Source organism: Carettochelys insculpta, chromosome 6, assembly GCF_033958435.1.
Source record: "Carettochelys insculpta isolate YL-2023 chromosome 6, ASM3395843v1, whole genome shotgun sequence".
Lineage (NCBI taxonomy): Eukaryota > Metazoa > Chordata > Testudines > Carettochelyidae > Carettochelys > Carettochelys insculpta.
Genome location: NC_134142.1, coordinates 122,815,817 through 122,834,402, shown reverse-complemented (window position 1 = coordinate 122,834,402; position 18,586 = coordinate 122,815,817). Strand labels below are relative to the sequence as shown.

General features: G+C 54.9%; 1 protein-coding gene across 5 annotated transcripts; it reads left to right on the top strand.

Annotated features, from left to right (window-relative positions):
• The first annotated feature begins 5,446 nt into the window (after positions 1–5,446).
• LOC142014943 (uncharacterized) lies at positions 5,447–13,691 on the top strand. 5 transcript variants are annotated; one of them, XM_074998252.1, is made up of 6 exons: positions 5,447–5,554; positions 6,024–6,143; positions 6,627–6,758; positions 7,805–7,960; positions 8,179–8,277; positions 9,280–13,691. In XM_074998252.1, the coding sequence occupies exons 2-6, from the start codon at positions 6,051–6,053 to the stop codon at positions 10,174–10,176; spliced, it is 1,377 nt and encodes a 458-aa protein (XP_074854353.1). In that variant the 5' UTR covers positions 5,447–5,554; positions 6,024–6,050; the 3' UTR covers positions 10,177–13,691. The 5 variants fall into 5 exon arrangements, with proteins under 5 accessions (XP_074854353.1, XP_074854349.1, XP_074854352.1 ...); XM_074998248.1 differs by having other exon boundaries at positions 6,621–6,758; XM_074998251.1 differs by lacking the exon at positions 5,447–5,554 and adding an exon at positions 5,624–5,658 and having other exon boundaries at positions 6,621–6,758.
• The last annotated feature ends 4,895 nt before the right edge of the window (positions 13,692–18,586 follow it).

Genomic DNA, 18,586 nt, shown 5'->3' with positions numbered 1-18,586 from the left:
GCACTCAGCTTACAGAGAACCCTGCAGAGGACTCCAGAGGAGCAGGGAGCAGCCGCACAGCCAGCAGCTGGAGAGAAGCAGTGGTTTTCCCTTGAAAGCACCACTCTGCTCCTCTGGCCCATGCTCCCACCACTCATTGCTGCCCACAACTTCCCCCCGTAGCCCCCAGGCTACAGGTGAGACTCCCTCCCTCCCTGCCCTGCTCCGACACTGCCAACTCTCCTGGACTGGACAGACCAAACACCATTGCAGCTAAGAGAGTCTGGTCTGTCTAGGCCAGGAGAGTTCACCACCCCCTGCACCTCCCCAGCTTCTGCCCCTGCAGAGCCCCCAGAGCAGGAGTGGGGAATATGGGTGGTTGGCTGTGCAGGGCATACCCATGGGTAGACCTTACCCTATGCCACCCAAAGACTAGCCCATTGGTGGGAGCTAGGCTTTCTACTGTGTGTAGGTAGTCTGTTGTGTTCGACAATGACGTCTTGAGCTTGCACAGACTCATCGGTTGTGGACTCACATGTGGCTGAGGAGTCCACGCTTTGAACGGCGTGGGGGCAAGGGAATTGTCCTGGTTCTGTTGGTGTGGCTGCTGCTGTTGCTTTCTTCCTCTCACAAGCATCAATGAGGCGTACGCGTCGCTGCTCTTCAAAGTTGTCATATGTGTATTGTATGAGAGCACGCCAGCCTGGTCGGTCTTTTGCATGCTGCTTGAGCTGATCTGGTTTTAAACCAGCATGAGCAACGTTGGCCTTCACGCAGTCTTTATACCTCTTGCAAGGCCTGCCTTGATTCCTTTTGCCCTGGGAGAGTTCACTGTAGAGGAGTTGCTTAGGGATTCTTGACTCCTCCATTCATATGACGTGCCCTGTCCAGGAAATCTGGGCTTTCAGAATCATGGCTTCAATGCTTGTGGTTCCTGCTCTGTCCAGGACTTCCAGGTTTGTAACTCTGTCCTGCCATCGAATGTGCAGTATTGATATCAGGCTGCGTGTGTGGAAGCCTCCAGCAGTTTTATATGTTTTCTGTACAAGGTCCAGGTTCCACAGGCTTTCTACTAAAATCCCCCAGTGTCCAAAGGGCCAGAGTGCTGCGTAAGCCAGGGTACCGCAGGGTTCTTCAGCGGCTTATGGTCTGAGTCAGTGAACCCGGGTCTCCAGCTGGCTCTGTGGACTAGTTATTCTGCAATGCAGGACTGCAGGGCTCTCCTGCATTCAAGGCAAAGTGATGCTCCCCTCCTAACTCTCAGTGCCTCCATGCCCCCTGCTGGAGCAGGGAGGTTCAGCTTTTTACAAACCCACTTTCAGGGAACAGCAAAGGGACATTGGTCAAATTAAGCAAAAAGTGCTACCAAGGGGCTCATCCACCCAGTGTCCCCAGGCCCTGCGGTTCCTGATCAGACCCCTGCGTCCTTCTGCTTGGATCAAAACCAAATGCCCGTCTAGCCCAGTATCTGGGTTCCAGAAGCAGCATTGCAGAGGAGCTTGTAAGAAGACCCCTAGAGGAAAAGTGGGTCTTACCCATGAAAGCTCGTGACATAAATTGATTAGGCTCTGTCTACGCTAGCCCACAAGATCGAACCACTCCGGGTTGATCTTTCAGGGTTCAGTTTTACACATCTAGTAGGGAGGCATGAAATCAACCTCTCAGGGGCCGGCAGTTGACTCCTGTGCTCCTCACGAGATGCAAAGAGGAAGGGAGGTTGACGGGAGAAACTCTCCCATTGACCTTGTTCAGTAAGGACAGCCAAGTACCAATAAGTCAATTCTAGCTTTGCAATTGCCATAGCTAGAATTGTATATCTGCGTTTGACTTACTTTGCCTAGCATAGACATAGCCTTAGTCTCTGAGGCTGCGTCTACATTGGCCTCTGTCTTTCGGAAGGGGCATGTTAATGAGGGAGTTTGGAAGATGCTAATGAGGTGCTGACATGAATATGCAGCACCTCATTAGCATAATGGTGGCTGCACATGATTCAAAAGTGCCACTTTCAAATCGCATGCTGCCCATGTAGATGGAGGACTTTCAAAAAGACCAGCCTGACTTCGAAAGCCCCTTCTTCCTCAAACCAAACAGGAAGAAGGGGCTTTCGAAATCAGGGGGTCCTTTCAAAAGGCCTCCATCTACCCGGGCGGTACTTTCACATTGTGCGTGAACATCATTATGCTAATGAGGCACTGCATATTCATGTCAGCGCCTCATTAGCATCTTCTGAACTCCCTCATCAACATGCCCCTTCCAAAAGGGAGGGGCCAGTGTAGACACGGCCTAAGGGTGTCTACCCAGCAAAGTTACTTCAGAACAATGGCTGCTATTCTGAAATGACTTTTTGAGTAGCTACACAATGCAACCACTATTTCCAAATAGCGGACGGCTTATTTGGAAATTGGTAACCCTCATTCTATGAGGAATAGCATCTATTTCGAAATAGGGGCTGTGTAGAAAGGGAATAGGGCCTATTTTGATAGAAGATGTAGCGCATCCAAAATCTTTTCCAAAACAGCTTATTTCAAAATAACGCTGCTGTGCAGACATAGCCTTGGGTGTTACAGGATTGCTTGGCATTCGTGAAGCTACAGACTAACCCAGCTGCCCCTCTGCATTCCACGACAGCCTGCCACTGAGAAAGCTTCCTGCAAACTGCTGTCAGTTCCTTATTATTCATGTGCCTTCAGCTCCTTCCAATGACAAAAATGGAAAAAATTTGCGGCTGAGGCTTTTCCCAGCTCCCTGCTGGCTTTGGATGTTTGATCCCCACCACAAAGGCAGCTGCAAAAACCCCATTCTTTACAATAATTATTGCCCTGCCAAGAGTTTTGCCTTTCTCCCAGCTGGGACAGTGGAGACTGGATGTCCCAGTGGTTACAGTCCTAACCTAGGAGGTGGGGGACCTGCATTTGGTCCCCTTTGCAGCACAGCCTCTCTGATGGCCTTGTTTGAATCACTGAAGTATTCATCATGCTTGGAGCTCTGCATTATGACAATAAGTATAATCAACCCTTATGCTTCAGAGATTCATTGCTGCAGATGTGAGGAAGGACTTTTGATGCACAGCTGGACAGGTGCATTCTGAGAAGTGTTTTTTTCACCTGGAATCGGGACACTGGGTAGGATGAGCCAGAGCTCTGAACTGGTCCAGAAAATACTCCTTCTAGATGCCTGGCTGATGGGTCTTCTAAGACGTAGATTAGCCAGACTGGGGGTCAGGAAGGAATTTTCTCTTGGGTCAGGTTGTCTGCAGCCTTGAGTATTTTTTGTTTTGTTTTGTTTTGTTTCTCCTTTCTCTGCAATATCGGGCATGGGCTACCTCATGGCATCATCTAGACATATCTGATCAATTCCCTGAGGAGCTGGGAGATGAGCCAGAATCCTTCCCACATGCTGTGCATTTGTAGGGTCAATCCACCATCGTGCACATCAGTGGTGGGCTTGGCTGGGATCTCCTCCTCCCTACCCAGGGCTCTGGCATGCCCTGCATGGCTCTGTCAACCTGTGGAACTCCTTGCCAGAGGATGCTGTGAAGACCAGAAGACCCCGGGCAGCCCTGTTTGCAGAGCTTCGTCAGCCGACCCGTCGAGAGAGGGCCGGGCAGACTGGCTGCTCACTGCCAACAGAGCGGATTGCCCTTTCAATGTACTTGTATGCCAAGATGCAATCTGTCAAGAGAAATTTTGCTGGGAAATCCCTTCCAACAGTCTCTTCTGTGAACAGAGGTTGCTCGTGTAGATGTGGGCCTGAGAAGAAAAGCCTGATGGGCAGCAAGGGAATCTCCCCACATTTTTCCCCAGAGGGAAAGACAGAGCACAGCCGAGCTGTCTCAGAGCTGGCTGGAGGGCTTATCTCTGGTTCCCCTTTGGTTTTGATTCGCTCATGCTTCTGACCACCTCTCATAGGCAGCAGTTTCCTGTCTCTTCTGCTGCTTCTGCAGCAGGTGGGATTGGGGTAGTTCAGTCCCATAGGTTCTCCAAGGAGGCCGTCTGATTGCAGATGGGAATCCTTCCCCTTGGGCACCAGGAACCACAGTGCCCCCAGCAGTCAGGTGCAGGGAAAGGAAGGACCCACCTTCCCTGCCCGGCCCTGTGTCTCTGGTCTGAAGCTTGACAGTATATTTTAATTCTCAAGTGTCCAGGTACAAGGGAAATTCCCAACCAGGCAACCAAGCTGGGCATAAGGTAGACACTCCTTAGAAAGACCAGAGTGGGGACAGAAGCAAGACAAGCCCTGCAAGAGTCAGAGATAGAACTCAGGGCTCCTGAGCTCCCCACCCCAGCTCTGTGCTCTTCCTTTTCTAGAGCTAGATCCCAGGAGTCCTGACCAGTGTTCTCTGTCAGCTGAGCAGTTGGGTGGGCACCCAGGAGAGATTCAGGTGCTGCCCAGATGATTCACAGAGCAGTCACAGCCGGCAGTGTGCGTTTCTGCTGGTGGTGCACATCCCCATATGCCTTGGCGCACACAACAAAATTTATTCTGCCCATGGATGGAAAAAATTAGAGGGAGCCCTAGCCCTGGCCCCGACTCCACACCCGATCCCCTTACTCTCCCAGCCACCCTAGAGTCAGGAATAGGAGCCAGGCAGCTTCCTCCCCTCTACCCCCATACCTTCCTGGAGCCAGAGAATGCAGAAATCCTGATCCCCCAGGCCACTATTCTAGCCACTCAGCCTCACTCTACTCCTAGATTCTCAGGGGGCGACACGAAGGCGCTATTGTGTCTCTCTGGGACTCAGTTTACACACAACCCCTTCGTTCCCTTTCTCTCCGCTGTCACCCGGGAACTCAGACATCCACTCAGAACAGCCTCGGGTTGTGAATGAACTGTGCACTAACTATTGGAGCAGAGGGTAAGGCGGGAGGCCGGGTCTGAACTCCCACACAGAACTCAGGACACCTGGGTTCCATTCTGGTGGAGTGGAGAGTGGGGTGTAATGGTTACAGCACCAGTGGCTGGGAGTCAGGACGCCTGGGTTCTATTCTTGGCTGTGGGAAATGAAGTCTAGTAGGTGGGGGGGGCGGGATCCAAAAGTCCTGGGTTCTGGCCCCTGCTCTGGGAGGGCAGGCTAGCGGGTTAGAGTGGGGGAGGGGCGTGGGGAGCCGGGACGCCTGGGTTTATTCTCAGCTGTGGCTAAGGAGCGGTCTCCACGTCAGGCGTAGCCAGGGCCCAGGACTCCTGGGTTCTATTCTTGGTGGCTGCGGCTGGGGAGCCACCGAGCCAGTGAGGTCTAGTGGGTTAGAGGTGCATGTGGGGGCGGGGAGGCAGGACTCCTGGGTTCCCCTCCGAGGCGGGGGCGGGCAGTGCGGTCAGGATCTCTCCTCCGCTCCCAATCCACTCGGTCTGCGGCTGCTCTCCCGGCCAATGGCAGCCGGGCTGGGTGGGGGGTGGCCTGTCCCAGCCAATCACTGCGGAGATTCTCGTGGGTCCCCCCCCACATCCTCTCCCTCGCTCCCCCCCGCCCCCGAAACGTTGTCTCCGCTCCCTCCCCGCGGGGACAGCAGCGCTGGGCGAGCTGGAACCGGGGGCGCACCCACGGGTGGGGAGCCCAGCTGGGGAGCCCGTCCCCGCGGTGAGTGGGGGGGCTGGCGGTGGGGGGGCACAGGAAGCAGTCAGCACCGGCCCCAACTTCCTCCGGAGTCCCTGGCAGGGGGAGGCCCCCCCCGAGCCAGCGGGGTAACGTGGCGGGTGGGGGGAGGGTCGTGGGAGCAGCACGTGCAGGGGGGATGGGCGGGGAACAGCTGATTGCTGGGGCGGGGCTCTGGAGGTGGGAGGGCGATCCTGGCTGGGCCCGGGTGCGGCGGCTTCGGGAACAGAGAGGGGTAGATCTATCCTGAGCTCAGCGAGCAATGCGGGTCCCTGCCCTGGGGGAGGGGAGTTCGAGGGTCAGGACTCCTGGGTTCTAGGCCTGGCTCTGGGTGTGGGGGCTGGGGGAACGGGGCCAGAACGGGGAATCCTGGGTTCTAGCCCTGGCTCTGGGTGTGGGGGCTGGTACTTGGTGCGTGGAGCTGGTTTGGACCATATGTTTTCCTTTCCTAAAGCTGCACTTGGCCCCATCTCCGGACCCCATGGAGGAGGAGGAAGAAGATGAGATGGAGGAGCAGGAGGGGGGTTCCCAGTCTGATGGATTGAGGCAGGCAGCCTCCATGGATGGGGATTCAGTGAGTGACCAGGGGTCAGGGACTGTCCCTTTGGGGATTCCCCTGCTGCTCTATAGGGGCATCTGTGCTGACTTGCTGCCAGCTGGCCCCACGCAGGAAGCTGAGGGACTGATCTGGATGGAGTGATGGTGGTTGGTTGACTGGCCCCAGGGTGAGGTTTGGGGGTGGCTGGTTGGGCTCAGGATCTGGCTCAAAGGAGTAGAAACAGGGGGTAGTGGCTGGGTCTTTTGGGAGGGAGGGGGAAGGAACAGCAAGAAGGGGGCTGGCTGGGCTGAGAACTGTATTAACCTTGTTCCCACCTTTTGTAGATATGCAGCTAGCTCTGGGGAGTGAGCAGCCTGCTGCCCTACCATCAGGGCTTGGGAGGGATCAGTTGTATTTATACAATGGATCCTGGGCCCTGCCACATCCAGAAAGGTCTAGAATAGGAGCTTGTCTTGCTGAGTCCTCCTTCCCTTCTGATGCACCCCCCTTTAGTCGCAGTCCCCTTCCCCACCAAAGTGGGACTCCCCCGTTCCTCTGGAGGGGCAGCCTGAGCAGCAGCAGGAAGAAGAGGAGGAGGAGGCCCAGGAGTTCCAGGTGCAGAGGCTGAGGATCCCAGCAGATGGCGATTCAGTGAGTAACCAATGTGCAGATAAATTGCTCCCACTCGCCCATGTGAACCCAGGGAGTGCTATACTGCAGGCATGGAGGCAGGAGAGGAGTTCCTCAGGGTGCCGAGCCCAGGATGGCAACAGCACAGTGCTGGGTTAAGGACCCCGGCATACACTGTTCCCAGGCCGCACCCCAGAGGTGGCTGCATTGCAGTGCCAGGCAAGGGACCCCGTCTAAACAATCCCTGCATGCCTCTCCAGAGAGAATCAAGCTCTTGGACCTGTGAAAAGATTCGGGTGAATGTTATCCCAGAAATAGCTGAGCAGTTTTTTTATTGGGGGTGGGAAGGCCCCAAGAGCAGGGCAATTTACTGCATGCAGGGCGTTAAGCCATTGGAGCTCTGCTAGCTCCCTTTGGGTGGTTGAGAGGTGTGGGATTCATGCCTTCTGGGTCCTCTCCCTGGATCTTGGAGGAGAGTGGGGCCTAGTGGTTAGAGCAGGGGAGTACTGTAAGTCAGGACGACTGGTTCTGTTGCCAGTTCTGGAACCTCAAGTACAGGTTGAGCCTCTCTTGTCTAGCCAGAGCTGTGGTCCAGAATGATTTTGTTTCCCTGGATGGCCACTTATCATGAGTGTGGCCAAGTTTCCCATGGTCCCATAAAGTCTGTTTACAGCCACCGATTCTGGCTCTCAGTGTTCTGTGCTGTTGTTGAGCTGTAATTCACCCTAAATGTCTTCTCAGAGCCCGGTAAGCAGTGGAAGTGGTGGTAAGGTGCTAGACAATATTGACCTTCCATGGTTTGGCAGATTCTCTCCTTTGGCACTGGTGAGGTCCCAAGGGTGCCGGACTAGAGAGGTTCGACCTGTAATGGCTTTGTTCTATCCCATGCCTCTGTTTCCCACATAGGGCTAAACACTTATCTATCAGTGAGAGGAGCCCCAGCCCAGCCCGGCCCTGTCTGGGCCAGCAAGCTGCGCCTGGTACCTGGATCCGGTCTGTGGGGAGGCAGTAGGCTGGCGTGCCCCAGCCTTGCTGTTTAACCCCATCCCCACTTGCCTTTTCCCAAGCTGGACTCTGCTGCTTTCCCAGAGGAGCTGTCTGAGGAGGAGGAGGAGGGAGAGGAGGAAGAAGAGGAGCTGGTAATTAGAAGGGTAAAGACAGAGGAGGAGGAAGACCAGGAGTTTGAAGTCCAGAAGCTGCGGGTTTCCATGGATGGAAATTCAGTGAGTGGGGCTGTGCTGGGGAATGGGGAGGTGGCTGGGTCAATGCAGGGGGAAGGTTAGCTGGGTTGAAATGGGGACTGAGACGGCTAGGCCAAGGGGGCATGGAGCCAACCTGGGTGGGGGTGTGACGGGAAGGGGGCTGGGCTGATCGAACTGGGAGGTGGCTGGGTGGATGCAGGACAGCAGCTCCTTTGCTCTAACCCTGCCTCCTGCCCCAGCTGGAGTCGGTGGCATGCCGTGAAGAGGAGCCAGTGGTGGATTCAGAGGAATCCAAGTTTGAGGTGCAGAAGCTGAGGATCCCAGTGGAGGGGAATTCGGTGAGTAACCAAGGAGGGCTGGGGGCCACAGCTCCTTGTTCACCCCTGAGCACCAGTGAGGGCCCACAGCAAAGGGGCAAGATGCAAGTGTGGGGTGGTGTTGTGGGGACTGTTTGCTCAGCTATTGGGAAAAGAAGGCGTGAAATCAGGGCTCCCTGGGCTGGGGTGAGATGGGTGGGAGGGATTATGGGGTTACAGGACTGAGGGGATTCTAGTGAGCCCCTTTCTGGGGTAATCCCCCTTAGTGGCACTAGTTCACCCCCAACCAGCCCACTGAAAGTAGGGACAGGATGTTGATGCGGGGGGAGGCTCCCAGGGGCCCAGGGATGGAATGTTGGGGGAGAGGGGTGAAGGCCTGAGGGTTCTTGGAGCAGAATATTGAGAGGGAAGCTGGGGGCTGAGGGTTTGGGGGGATGGAATGTTGAGGGACAGGTGAGGAGGCCTGAGGAGTTCCGGGGCTGAATGTTGTTGGGGGTGGGGGCTGAGCGTTCCAGGCTGGAGAGTTGGGGTGATGGGTAAGAGATCTGAGGTTCTGGGGCAGAATTTTGCAGGAGTCAGTGGGAGAGGCCCAGAGTGTTCCAGGGGTAGAATATTGGTGGGGGAGTGGGGAAGGGAGGCCTGAGGATTCCAGGGATGGAATGTTGGGACGGAAGGGAAGGCCTGAGGGTTCTGGGGATGGAATGTTGGGACGGAAGGGAAGGCCTGAGAGTTCTGGGGATGGAATGCTGGGATTACAGTTAGTGAGGGACTAAAGGAGAAGTAGCAGACTGAGAGGGCTGTGGACAGGGTGGGGTGGCAGTGCCAGGAGAAGGTTTCTTGTCTCTGCCTCTCTCCTGAGGGGAGTTATCCCTGGTTCTGGAAGGGCAGTGGGGGCTACTGAGTTAGGGTGGGAGTCAGGACATCTGGGTTCTAGCCTCCCGCTCTGGGCTGGAAGCAGGACCAGGGGCTCCTTTCCTGGCTCTGCAGAAATAGGTTAATGCCCTGATGTCCTCCCCACTACAGCCCATCCTGCAGCTGATGGCGTCCCCAGGGGGTGGGAGCAGGGCAAAGGCACCTGTGCTGGACCGCTCCAACACTTGCGCGGAGTGCGGCAAGAGCTTCAGCCGTCGCTCCAACCTGGTGAAGCACCAGATCATCCACACGGGCGAGAAGCCCTTCTCCTGTGGGGAGTGTGGGCGCAGCTTCACCCAGAGCTCGGCCCTCACCAAACACCAGCGCACCCACACCGGCGAGCGCCCCTACGTCTGCGGGGAATGCGGCAAGGCCTTCACCGCCAGCTCCAACCTGCTGCAGCACCAGCGCTTCCACACCGGGGAGCGCCCCTACGTCTGCGCCGAGTGCGGCAAGGCCTTCAGCCAGAGCTCCAACTACAACCTGCACCGGCGCACCCACACCGGCGTCACCCCCTACCAGTGCGGCGTCTGTGGCAAGCGATTCACAGGCAGCTCCTGCCTGGCCCGCCACCGGCGCACGCACACCGGCGAGAAGCCCTACCAGTGCTCTGAATGCGGCAAGCGCTTTTCCGGCAGCTCCACCCTGGTCAACCACCGGCGCACCCACACTGGTGAAAAGCCCTACGGCTGCGCCGAGTGCGGCAAGGCCTTCACCCACCATTCCAACCTGGTGGACCACTGGCGCGTCCACACTGGCGAGAAGCCCTACATCTGTGCCGAGTGCGGCAAGAGCTTCCGCCTCAGCTCCCACATCATCCGGCACCGGCGCACCCATTCCAACACCGGTGCTGCCAATGCTGCCAGTGCCAACGGGGCTGACCGCCTCTACATCTGCAGCCAGTGTGGTAAGGGCTTCCAGCTCAGCCCCAGCCACCTGCAGCAGCCAGATCACCCGGCAGAGGGACCCTATAGGTGTACTGAGTGTGGCAATAGCTGTTGGACGTAGGGGGTGGAGCCTGTGACCTGGGTGGGGCTTAGCACGTCTAGCCCTTCCCACCCCACTTCAGGCATTTTGTACAGGCACAGGCTGTGGGATTGGTTCCTGCAGGGGGGTGGGAATTGCATCCCCTTGGAGGTGGGATTAACTCAGTTGGTGGTCTTGTCTCTTGGTCCCGGAACCCCCTGTTGGAAGGCATTGGGGAGAGGGCGGGACTTGGTGCTCACTTAGCTGCCAGGCCCCCAGTTCAGCACCCAACTGTGAGCTCAGCTCCTGCAGAGGCGGGGCTTAGTTCTCACAGGGGGTGGAGCTCTGCCAGCAACTGTAGCAGGACTTTCAGAACCTTCTGCAACAGTGTAGCAGCCCTGGCTGGATGCAGCTGGGGGGCAGGTGAGCCGCCTGCCTCCTAGGCTCCCTCATTTGTTGCATTACTCCTGCTAGGCTGAGACAACTCAGCCATGGAGGGGACTGAGGGGGAGTTGGCTGAGCTGTAAACTAGGATCTCCTGTTGTCCATCTTCCCTTCCCTGCTGGAAGGAAAAACTCAGAGGGCTTGGAGCTGAATTATGTGGGGCAGGGGGAGTGGATTTAGGCTAGTGGAGATCAAGGTTCCTCAAAGCGTGTGGGGACATCCCCTCCCTAGTGAGCCCAGCCCCCACTGTGGTGTTGCAAAAAATCAGTAGATGGGGCTGATGAGGAGTCAAATCTCAGACCCTCTGTGGAAGGGGGAGGGACTCAGGGTGCTGGGGATTTTGTCCTGGTTTCGTAGTCCTAGTGCTGTGGGGTGGGTACAGAGGAGATGACATTTTGGAGGGGAAGCAATAGACCAGGATGCAGTTTGGCTTTCCAGGGAGTGACCCAAGTGAGATCTGATTTCCCTGCACCTGTGGTCACAAGGGAGCCCAGAAATGGATGTCCCACGTATCTCTGTGAATTCCCATTCAGTTCCCCTTCCCACCGTCCCAAGACTGGGAGTGCAGCTGGAAAGCAGCAGGGGGTTGGAGGGAGGATGTGCCAGTAGGGCAGTGTGAGTAGGTGCTGTGGGCAGAACAGGCTGTACTTCTCTTTTGTTTGAGTGGGCAAAAAAATCCAAGCCAGACACTGCTTTGTCCGAGTGGTTTCTGCAGCGCTCAGCCTGGAACCCCCTCTGTGCTGGAGGAGCTGGGGCAGAGCGCCCTGGGATGGGCTGTCTCCCCCTCCACTCCTGCAGGCCCAGCCCATGTGTGGTATCAGCCTGGCCCTTGGTTGAGATATTCGGGGCCTCACTTTCTGCTCCTCATTGGGGAGTCGGGTGGGGATGTGTGAGGCTGGTGCAAGCTGGAGGGGCTGCCTCCCATCAGATTGCAGAGACAGATGCTCCCCCACGGAGGGACAGCCTGGCTGCACCCTCCAGCTCCTCTCTCAGAGGCACACAGATGTGCTGGTCCAGGAGCCCACTGCCAGCCAGAGAATGCCCCATCCTGGGCTTAAAGTAGCCAGAGAGGATTCCTGGAGCCCAGAGTCTTGTTTCGTGGTGTATATTTCAAGGCTGCGCAACGCTGCAGGGAGCAGTAACAGCCCCATCTGGTCTGCCTCAGAGGGTTGGAGGTAGTGGAGAATCAATCCCTAGTGTAGAAGTAGACAATCTGGGTCTCGTGGAATCTAGTAGAGCTTCCCCTGGCCTTGTTAGGTACAGGCAATGGTGGCGGACGGTTGGCCTTTTCGTGCTTGGAGCTGTACAGCCCCTAGCAAGCGGGTAGTAGGCGGGGTGAGCACCTAGCCTAAACAAAGGGTGGCGGGGTGGGGAAACAGGCACAAAAATGGAAGTGATTTAACCAACATCATCACAGCTGGTGAGTGGTAGAGATGAGGCTGGAAACCAGAAGTCATGCCTCCCTGTTCCCTTGCCTTCACAACCCACTGGGCCAAACTCAGCTCTTTTGGGGGTGGCAGGAGTGGGGGGAGGGGAAGGAAGCCCTTGTACGTTTGAAGGGGATAACAAAAGAGGGAACTAAGTTTGTACAATCTTGTCAAACTCCGATTGCCTGGCTTCTTTCTGCCAGTAGAGGGCTCCCTGTAGCAGAGTCTGCCGGGGGTGGATGGCTGTACAGCCCCTGACACGTTGCGGTGCCAGTACTTGAGCTGGGCTGGCGACACTGCCTCAGTACAGATAGATCAACAATAATTAACAACATAACTGGGACATGAATAATAACATATTTATGTTGGCTTCACATATGGTCTCTCTGTCTCCTGCACAGACACAGACTGGGAGCAAGGGACTGCCTATTCTGAGCAGTTCCACACTCTTGGGAAAAATTGGTTTGGGTTTGAGCCCAAATCCAAATGTTTAGATGTTTTCAGCCACTCAAAAAGTTAGAAGAGGGGAAACATTTGGGGTCGGATGAGATGATTTGTTTTAATCTTAAGCATTTTAAAGCACTCGACTTTATTTTACAAGTAGAAGTAAGAGAAACTTCAAAAGAAAAAAATGTCATTTTTGAACTAGCAACTTGAGACCGAAAAAAAAAAAATCCGAGAAATTTAGTTGTTTTTTCCCTACCCAGTCCCTTTAGTGACCTTGATGTGAACTGGGTCTTCATACTGTATTTCCTAGGGTAGACTCTCCCAGCTCTGCTCACGTTCCGTTAGAGAGGTAGTCTGTAGCTTCAAGAACAACAAGAAGTCTTGTGGTACCTTATAGACTAACAGATATTTAGGAGCAGAAGCGTCTGATGAAGTGGGTCTTTGCCCACGAAAGCTTCTGCTCCAAAATATGTGTTAGTCTATAAGGTGCCACAAGACTTCTTGTTGTTCTGTTAGATGTGCTCTCTTGCACAGACCATGACACGTTCACCAAGTGAGAACGAATAGCTGTATCTCTGTCGGATCCTGGTTTGCAGATGTTCTGGGCTTTTTGCTGGTTTTACAGCCACATGCCCATCTTGGAATATCTGTACACTGTCACCATTGCGTACGCTCAGAGATGGGTAGGAACTTGTGGAGGAATTCAAGTCTCTTTCCTGGTATGAAGAACTTCTGCTGGGGCAGGCCACTGATCTCGCTTGTCTTCTCACAGAGCCAGAAATAGCCTACTGCTTTCCTTCCACGCCAGTGAAATTAGTACCAGGTGTGGTGGCCAAGGCTGCTGAAAAAGTTTTCTTGGTTGAGGGGGGATGTGCTGAGAGGTGTTGAACTAAACTGGAAACCTTATACAATCATCCCTCACTGTACGAGCGCAAGTGGTTCCCAACTTTCTGCTTGGAGGTGAAAACACGTAAGGACACTAAATTACCATTAAAATACACACAAAAGTCTCTGGTTCCTAGTGCTCCTAATTTGGTGAAGGAGTAGCAGCAGCTGGTACTGCTTCTGAAAGGTAAGTGAACCTTGTGTAGTACCCAGAGGCACTGAGACCTCAGCTGGGGTGTGTGAAGTTTCTGCTCTACAGCCTTGGCTAGGAGCCAACCGGTCTTTAGCTCGTGGTAGAGTGCAGGGCTTTAGACCCTATGCTCCCAGGTTCTAGCTCTGGGGCCAGCACCTCAGGTCTGTTGGTGTCACAGGTGGGTTTGGGGGTTGGGGAGAGTTAAAAGCTGGGGGTAGTTTTGGGCCACAAGTGGGAGAGAGGGTTAAAATTTGGTGGCTGGTTGGGTCCATGGGATAGGGTGAGGCACTAGCAGTTTGGGTCTGTGGGGCCAGCTTGGGGGTTTAGGCTTTGGGAGTTTGGACCCATGGGGAGGGGATCAGGCTTGTCTTGATTGGGAGAGCTCACTTGTTGAGTGAACAAAGAAGTATGTGTCCCTCCTTTTAGTGAGTACTCATAAGTAAAGTACTCCAACAAGGGATGAGAGTATATAATGGAAACCATTTCAAGCCAGCTGCTGTTTCAGTACCCTTATTTCCAGCACCTGTGGGCGGGACATGAAGGAGGGCCCTGATCTCACAGCATGGGGTGCAACAGAGGCCCTAATCCCATTGAAAGGAGTTGTCAGGCAGAAGCAGGCCTTAGTCCAGACACAACTCCAAGGCCCAGCAAAAGAAGGAAGCGGGGTGAAAGGATTTGAAAAGGAGTTAAGTGAGGCTTTGATTTTCACACCACCCCTTTCTCTTTGGCTGGAAAAGGCCTTGGTCCAATAGTCAGGAGGAGGATGTCACAGATGGAGATAAGCCTCTGGTGGGGGAGAAACTGGCCAAGGGCTTTGTTGACGTCCAAGCCTGTGTCCTTGGAAAACAAACCCTCAGGGAGGAGAACAGCAAGGAGAAAAGGCAGCTGCTGTCTCTAGCCTGGATTTTCAGGTGCAGCTTCTCTGGTGCGGAAGGGGAGCCCCAGCCCACGTCTGAGCAGCTGTACTGAAACCCAACCAACTCAGCCCAGTGTGGGGCTACAGAGGGATTGCGGCTGGCTTCCTTGCTGGTCACAGGCTTACAGCAGGGCCACCAAGGTTACAGCCTTGGCTGTAGCCTACTAGCCCCCACTTCCCTCCGGAGCCAGGGAGAGAACCCAGGAGTCCTGATTCCCTGCCCCATCAGGGCTCTAGCCCAGCTTGGGGAGGGGAGGCTAGTGGGGGGAGGGGGCTGGGTCCCAGGACTCTTGGGTTCTCTCCCTGGCTCTGGGGTTTGTGTTGACAGGGTCCCTAGGCTCGCAGGAGGGGGGCTCCAGTGACTTAGGGCCCTGCTGGCCTTACCCTCCCCCTCCCCTTGGAGGGGCTCCAGCCCCAAAGGCAATGGGCAGGGGTGGGGTGGGGGCTGGCCGGGGCCTTGATGGACATGCAGCTCTTCCAATAGCAGCGGCCCCGCCTCTCCCCGTTACACCGAGTGGCAGATGGCTGAGCCACTCCCCGCTCGCCGCTGCGGACGCCCTGGCCCAGCTGTGCCGCCGACAGGAGCGTGCTGGCTTCGTCCCGGGGCGGTGAGTGAGTGAGTCCCGCTCCGGGGGGCATCTTATGGGCGGTGAGCTCGGACTCCTGGGTCCATCTCCGTCTCGGGCGGGTAGAGGGGGCTGGGAGCCGGGACGCCGGGGTTCTGTCCCCTGCATTGAGGAGTGGGGGACTGGTGGGTTGGAGCTGGGAGCCCGGACTCCTGGGTTCTCTCCCCTGGACTGGGACAAGAGGAGGGGCTGGTGGGAAGAACGAGGGGGAGAGGGAGAGAAGTGGGAGCCTGGACTCCTGCGTTCTTTCCCTGGCTCTGCAAAGGAAGTGGGAGCGGGGGATGGGAGGGTTTGGGATATTAGACTCCTGGGTTTTCTCCCCTGCACTGAGGCGAGTGGGATCTGGTGGGTTTAAAAAGTGGGGAGGGATGTGGACCTGGGAGTCAGGAGCAGGGTGGTTCTCTCCAATTTTTTCCATCCATGGGAAAAATAAATTTTACTATGTGCACTGAGGCATGCGTGGATATGCACCACTCATAGAAACCCACACAGCCGACTGTGGATGCTCTGCTAACCAGCTGGGCAGCACCTGAATCTGTCTTAGAGCGGCTGCTCAAGTGCTCAGCTTACGGGGAATGCAGGTCAGGAGTCCGTGATTCGTTAAATGGGTTAAAGTTCTTAGGAGATCAAGAGTCTCCAATGTTGGGGGCTGCTGCTCTGGGTCTGGTTTTTTCCCACCACACCTGAGCTGGGGGTGTAATTGTATAACCAATATTCTATGGCCGTGTTGAGTGACCTTCCTCTACAGCCAGAATGAAGAGGAGCAGCCGTTAACTGCAGAGCTACAAGTTACATACTCGTGTTCCATCTAAACCAGTGGTTCTTAACCTTTACTGCAGCCTGCACCCCTTTGGTTCTCAAAATATGTTCTCGCCCCCCTTACCTGTAACCCACGCACTGAGAGTTAGCAGCTAACTGATTTCAAACAAAGCTGCTGTACTGCCACATCATCATCTGTGCATACATCAAGAAATACCCCGCAACGTGGCAGTATGCTGTATTTTGTAGTGAGAGAATTTCACTACAAATAGCTGAAAAACTTGAAAATAAATTTTTTGTTTGTATATTACAGTCATGGTTAAAAATGTGCAAAGTTAATAAATACCTAGGTTGATGAAACAAAGTAGTTGTACTTACGTGCCTGTGCTTAATTTGTGTTTTCAATGATTTACTTTCTTAAAGATCTGGCATATCTCACACCCCCAGAAAGGGCATCACACCCCCCCAGGGGGTGCATGCACCCCAGGTTATGAACCACAGATCTAAAATCTCATTATGATAGTGTCACATCAGGCTGTTAAGAGGGAGACCCCATCCTAGCCACCCACTGTCTGCAGATAAAGAAAGCAGATTTCAAGATGGGTAAAGAAAACTTGGTTAACAGCAAGAAGAAGTCCTGTGGCACCTTATAGATTAACACATGTTGGAGCACAAGCTTTCCTGCCCACGAAAGCTTATGCTCCAAAATATCTGTTAGTCTATATGGTGCCTCAGGACTTCTTGTTGTTTTCGAAGATACAGACTAACTTGGCTCCCTCTCTGGTACTTAGTTAACAGCATTTCATCTGACAAGCAATGGCTTATCAATGGCTGAGGATGTGGAATCCCCATTCTATGATGATTGTTTTCACTGTTCTACTGTTTTCTGTCTGGTTTGTCATTGTTCCCATTTGCTTTATAATTAGTTTTGCTCGGTGTAAGGTGGTGGGTTATGACTGGCTAGGTGATTCTGTTACTGCAAGTTATGATTGGTTAGTGAAATTATACTAACATAATTGGTCAAAGTAGAGCTAAGCAGGACTCAAGGTTCACTACTTAAACTGGAGCCCAAGGAGGGAAAAGATCGAGAAGGAAAAGACCTGAAAGGGACTCACCCCCAAGACCTTGAGGTGCAGCAACCAGCCTCTAGAGACTGACATTTTCTGTCCCAACCGGGGAAGTCGGCCTGCCTTTATCAGGACTGGTGAACATGACACTGGGTGCTTAGCCTGTATTCTGCATTCTTGGTAATTGTCAATAAACAGAGAATAAGAATATTGCTGTGTAAGGCTTTGTCAGTGGCACGGATCCTGCAGACCCACAGGGCATTATGCCCTGAGCCCTAGGAATTGGGTTAGGAATTGGGTTAGGGAGGGAGTTTAAAGTAACAGAGTCAGGACTTGAGCTGTACAAATTGGATAAAGGTGTGTGTGTCCCTGAAGTGTAGAAGGGGTAAAGAATTTGTGTGGGTAATGGGCTGTTCCTTCCATGACTCTGACTTCTTTCCCCTTCTCCATAGCAGTGATCATCCCCTGGTCTGATCCCACCATTGCTCCTTGGATCTGCCCCCCCGCGCCCCCCGATGGTGCTGTAATAGGTTCACTGCTGACCCAGGTGATCCACCTGTGCTCCAACTCACGGATGGGCCATGGCTGCCCAAGTGGCTCCCCCAGTCACTCTCGGGCTCCCGTTCCAGCCCCCACTTGGGTGTGGTCTGGTTCCCAAAGAGGAAGCAGAGGAGCTGGCTGCTCCTGGACCCGTCGGCATGGAGATGCATCAGCTACGCTTCAGGGGGTTCTGCTACCAGGAGTCTGAGGGGCCCCAGCAGGCACATGGCCACCTCTGCCTCCTCTCCCAGGCGTGGCTGAGGCCGGACTGGTACACCAAGAAGCAGATGCTGGAGCAGTTTCTCACCATCCTGCCCCAGGAGACCCAGCGCTGGGTGGGGGGTGTCACCCCCAGGCCGGGACGCAGGCTGTGGTGCTGGCGGAGGGTTTCCAGGTCGCCAGCCAGGAGCCTGGAATATGGCCACAGCAGGTGTAATTTTCAGATATGAAATCATTAGGGACTGAAATACGGGGCTGTTCCCCTCTCCTGCTGCATGGAGCTGCTAGGAGAGGTGGCCCACGGCAGCTGGGGATGCCCCATCCTGGCCCTGTAGCAGCTGCCTGCAGAGGCTCCTTGCCCCAAGCTCTGTTCTGTTGGGACTCTGGTTCCTTGCTGGGGGAGCGGGGCTGCTGTCCCCATGCAATAAACAAATGGTCCCAATGCTGTGTCCTTGGTGTTGCCCTGCAGGGGCTGCCCCAGCTCCAATCTGCGCTCTCCTGCCTCCTCCTTTGGGGTCAGAGGTGCTCTAATCCGGCTCCCTGCGGAGAAATGGCCGAGACTCAGGGATCACAGGGGGCAGAGCGTGACTCCCTCAGTGAGAGGGAATCACACCCCCCTCTGGCCTTGTGAGCCCCTGTGCTGCCCCTGCTACAGTGACAGGGTTGTACTGAGTTTGCCCGGCCAGTGCTGAAATGCAGCCACCTCTGAGGTGCGGCATGAGGGCAGTTTACACAGGGATCCCTTGGCTGATGCTGACTTGCAGCCACCTCTGGGGAGGTGGTGCCCCATTTTCCCAGGTAAGCCCAGCGCCCCCAGGCTTCGATCTCCATATTCCACCCCCACAGCCCAGTTGGCACCCAGCCATGGCCTGTCTGACCCCCTCCAAGGTGGTCACATAGGAGCTTCCTTGTGTGGCTGTGAGCTGGGT

Excerpts from the sequence above, each read along its gene's own strand:
- LOC142014943 (XM_074998248.1), top strand. The coding sequence starts at position 6,051 with ATGGAGGAGGAGGAAGAAGATGAGATGGAGGAGCAGGAGGGGGGTTCC. Across the intron at positions 7,961-8,178 it reads TTTCCATGGATGGAAATTCA|CTGGAGTCGGTGGCATGCCG; the intron begins GTGAGTGGGGCT and ends CTCCTGCCCCAG. Across the intron at positions 8,278-9,279 it reads TCCCAGTGGAGGGGAATTCG|CCCATCCTGCAGCTGATGGC; the intron begins GTGAGTAACCAA and ends TCCCCACTACAG.